The 4,182-nt window shown below is 46.0% G+C and overlaps 1 protein-coding gene across 1 annotated transcript in view; it reads right to left on the bottom strand.

The window, feature by feature from the left end:
* Window positions 1-4,182, bottom strand: part of LOC107104577 (lipid phosphate phosphatase-related protein type 5-like) — a 42,093-nt gene that overhangs the window by 1,897 nt on the left and 36,014 nt on the right. The window contains exons 5-6 of the mRNA XM_015404594.1: window positions 2,330-2,461; window positions 2,041-2,147 (exon numbers count right to left, since the gene is read on the bottom strand). Coding sequence (XP_015260080.1) covers window positions 2,041-2,147; window positions 2,330-2,461 — 239 coding nt within the window. The remainder of the gene's footprint in view (window positions 1-2,040; window positions 2,148-2,329; window positions 2,462-4,182) is intronic.

The following is a 4,182-nucleotide window of genomic DNA, read 5'->3' as shown; positions in this document are numbered from 1 at the left end:
CTCAGTCTACCACAGACCAACTCATTCCACCTCAGTCCACCTCAGACCACCTCAGACCAACACAGAGCTACTCAGTCCACTTTAGACCAACACAGACCACCTCATTCCACCTCAGACCTCATTCCACCTCAGACCAGCACAGACCAACTCATTCCACCTCAGTCCACCTCAGACCACCTCAGACCAACACAGAGCTACTCAGTCCACTTTAGACCAACACAGACCACCTCATTCCACCTCAGACCAGCACAGACCAACTCATTCCACCTCAGTCCACCTCAGACCAACACAGACCACCTCATTCCACCTCAGACCAGCACAGACCAACTCATTCCACCTCAGACCAACACAGAGCTACTCAGTCCACTTTAGACCAACACAGACCACCTCAGTTCACCACAGACCAACTCATTCCACCTCAGTCCACCTCAGACCAACACAGACCAACTTATTCCACCTTAGACCAGCACAGACCAACTCATTCCACCTCGGTCCACCTCAGACCAACACAGAGCTACTCAGTCCACCTCAGACCAACACAGACCAACTTATTCCACCTCAGACCAGCACAGACCAACTCATTCCACCTCAGACCAACACAGAGCTACTCAGTCCACTTTAGACCAACACAGACCACCTCATTCCACCTCAGTTCACCACAGACCAACTCATTCCACCTCAGTCCACCTCAGACCAACACAGACCAACTCATTCCACCTTAGACCAGCACAGACCAACTCAGTTCACTTTAGACTAACACAGACCACCTCACTCCACCTAAGTCCACCTCAGACCAATACAGAGTACATTTTCCAACAGACTTAGTCCCCCTCAGACCAACACAGACTACCTCAGACCACCTCAGACCAACACAGACTACCTAAGTCCACCTTTTCCAACATTCGTACATTTTCCAACAGACTTAGTCCCCCTCAGACCAACACAGACTACCTCAGACCACCTCAGACCAACACAGACTACCTAAGTCCACCTTTTCCAACATTCGTACATTTTCCAACAGACTTAGTCCCCCTCAGACCAACACAGACTACCTCAGACCACCTCAGACCAACACAGACTACCTAAGTCCACCTTTTCCAACATTCGTACATTTTCCAACAGACTCAGTCCCCCTCAGTCCAGTTTTTGGAACGACTATGACCTGGATGACTGAGAATCTTCACCAGCATCGTTTGATCTATTTAAGAACCAAAGAACTTCAGTTTAATAAATTAACCCTAACATCAGCTAACACCCGCTAGATTAGCTAACATCAGCTAAAACCAGTTAACAGTAGAGGAAGACAGACTGATGATTACATGATACTGTAAATTCTTAGTGATGACATCTGCTAACATCTACTAGCATCAGCTAGCATTACTTAACCTCGAATAACATCCGCTAAGGGCAGCTAACCTAAGCTCACACCAGTTAACATCAGCCAACAAAGCTATCATATGCTAACATTAGATAACACAAGCTAACATCAGCTCACACCACTTAACATCAGCCAACATCAGCTAACATGAGCTAATATCAGCTAACACCAGCTTTTTAGCTAACATCAACTAACATTAGCCGGCATCAGCAAAAGCCAGCTCATTAGCTAACATCAGCTAACACTGCTACATTAGCTAACATTGCTAAAACTGTTAACAATAGAGGCAGGAAGACTTTGATAATTATATAATGATACTGTTAAATTACATTCTTATTGATGAAGAGCACATCTGCTAACATCTGCTAGCATTACCTAACCTTAGCTAATATCAGCTAACACCAGTTAACATCAGCTAACATAAGCTAACTCTAGCTAAAATCAGCTAACGCCAACAAACATCGGTAGACATCAGTTGATATCAGCTGATATTAGCTTCTCTGTCCTGAGTCGTTGTGGCTCATTAAGCTAACATTATAGAGGTGAAGGGGAGCAAGCAAACAGTGGATCAAAGCCACTCCACCACAGCAGGGGGAGCAGAGAGGACGAAAGAGCAGAAATCTACAGAGTTCATTTTCCAAAAGACTTCAAAGCTTCTTTGCCTTTTATTTTTGAGATGCTGAACCCAGCTGAGACCACAGAGCCAGCGCAGGAAAGCCTGGAGGCACTGCTTCATATAGGAAGTTTCCCCCTCCTCATCATCAGTTTCCTGCAGCAGCAACATGCATGTGAGGAATCAGGAGAACAACTACGTCTAAAATGATCTAAAATAATGTCCTAACAAACAAACATCCTCAGATCTCCATAAGCTTCTCCACATGAGGAGAAGCTCAAAGCATTGCCAGGATGTTGGTTCTGAATGTTTCTGCTCAGTAGAAGAGCTGAACCCACCTGTGAGGCGATGTACTTCTCCAGAGGACTCTCCACCTGGCCCATGTTCAGCATGGCCATGCTGCTCTGCTGCTCAGGAAGCTCCTCATTCAGCAGCAGCTTCCCTTTGAAGTTATGGACCACACACACCACCTACGGAAACAAAGACCACCACTGAGATGTCCCGGTCCGTCAGCCTCCTAGACCTAAGGGTCCCTGAAGAGTCAAACTAAAAGGTCTTGACTGAAAATGTTCATCAAGATGTTTTTCAACTAGAAAGGAAAATAGGCAAAAGAAGATGTGAACCATCTGCCTCCATCAGATCTGTAGCTGATCCCTCCTACATCATTATAATCCTGACAAAGTGGAGGATTCACTGAAACCTGGCAGCGGAGCAGGAAGGACATGCACTCTGTTAAAGTCGGGCATACACAGTGCGATTTTTCGAATTGTTGCACCAGCTACAACTCAAAGTGTACAACAAAACTGCAGGGTATAAAAGTTCACAGCTCACGATGTTTGTTCTCACACTGTGCACTCCGACACTCTGATGCGACCTACCTGCTCACACTGCTCAATCTGGAAGAACTCCCTTGTTCACGCATGCTCAGTGCTCGAGGTTCTGGTAAATCGGGTCATAGCTCTGCTTCAACAGCAGCGTTAGTACACAACCACCTCACGATGGCCGACTGAATTTACAACGTTTGATTTTCTCTCATAAACTTAAGCTAGGCTATCCTAATCCTGTACCATACACCGTGATCATAATTTTGGGAACCACGGTCCATGCTTTACCCTAACCCTAGCATACCAATTGGGTGAGGCGGAGGAAGGTTTGCCTTCAGACACACAACCCCCATTCCCACTACCCTTTGGAATCGATCCGTGCAGATTTCGGCCCGAGCTTGGATCAGTTAACTGTGCCAAGCTCGACCGTTTACAAACCACGCTAGCATGGTTCCTTGCCTCCTAGTGGCAATCTACGGTACTACTGCTCTCTATGATTAAAGGAGGGAATCAAGCAAACCAACATGGCTGCATGCGTAAGATTGAGGAATTTTGGTTCTAATTGTGATATTTCATTGCTTGAGGAGAGTCAGGCGAAGTTGAATTTACTTGACAGAGTCGGCTTTTGGGAAGTGGATACGACACACGATAGTCTAATCAGGGCTTCCAGACGCAGGAAACAAGGACAGACGTTAAGGTTCATCACTGGAAATATTGTGGCACGGTCGGGAAGCTAGGATTTCTATGAATGTCTGAGATGACGCGGTCTGCTCATGCGCTCTTTGTTATCTGCGAACTGAGCCAGAACTGAACCGTGCCGAGCCCTACTGATGAACTAGTACCATGTTAGCGCGGTTCGGTTACATCTGGCACGGTCTGGTTTAGTTCTGCAAGCTATTTACCCTCGACAGTTATCTGGGTTACCGTGCTCGGACCAATCTCGGCATAGTTTCAAAAGATCTGGTGGGTGACATCAGAAACCAAATGCTGCAAAAATAGACTGAAACATTTTTCTCTGATTTTCAGGAACTTTCTGATGCTTGAAGAGGTTAGAGTAGGGGGGGCTTTCCCCTGATGACAAAGAACAGGCTACTGTGGGGCTGCATGCTAAGCTGCTAACACTAAATGCTGGAGAACTAAAGCAGAGGTACAGGTCTGGTGCAAGTTAGGCGGAGTTTCCAGCTAAATAATTTGATTCTCTGATGATTTTGGATCATTTCATATGTTTGCTGTTTGGTAAAGAGAAGCTAAAAGGTTCAACCACATGGTAAGCTATGCTAAAACGTGTTGAGTTGTTGATAAACCTAAAACAGGCTTTATTTCCCTGAGGGTTTCAAGTCGTAGGGAAGCGGCTGTTCCAACCATTA

The sequence above is a fragment of the Cyprinodon variegatus genome, unplaced genomic scaffold (genome assembly GCF_000732505.1).
Source record: "Cyprinodon variegatus isolate N-32 unplaced genomic scaffold, C_variegatus-1.0 Scaffold1801, whole genome shotgun sequence".
NCBI classification, from domain to species: domain Eukaryota; kingdom Metazoa; phylum Chordata; class Actinopteri; order Cyprinodontiformes; family Cyprinodontidae; genus Cyprinodon; species Cyprinodon variegatus.
This window is presented reverse-complemented; position numbering and strand designations above follow the sequence as displayed.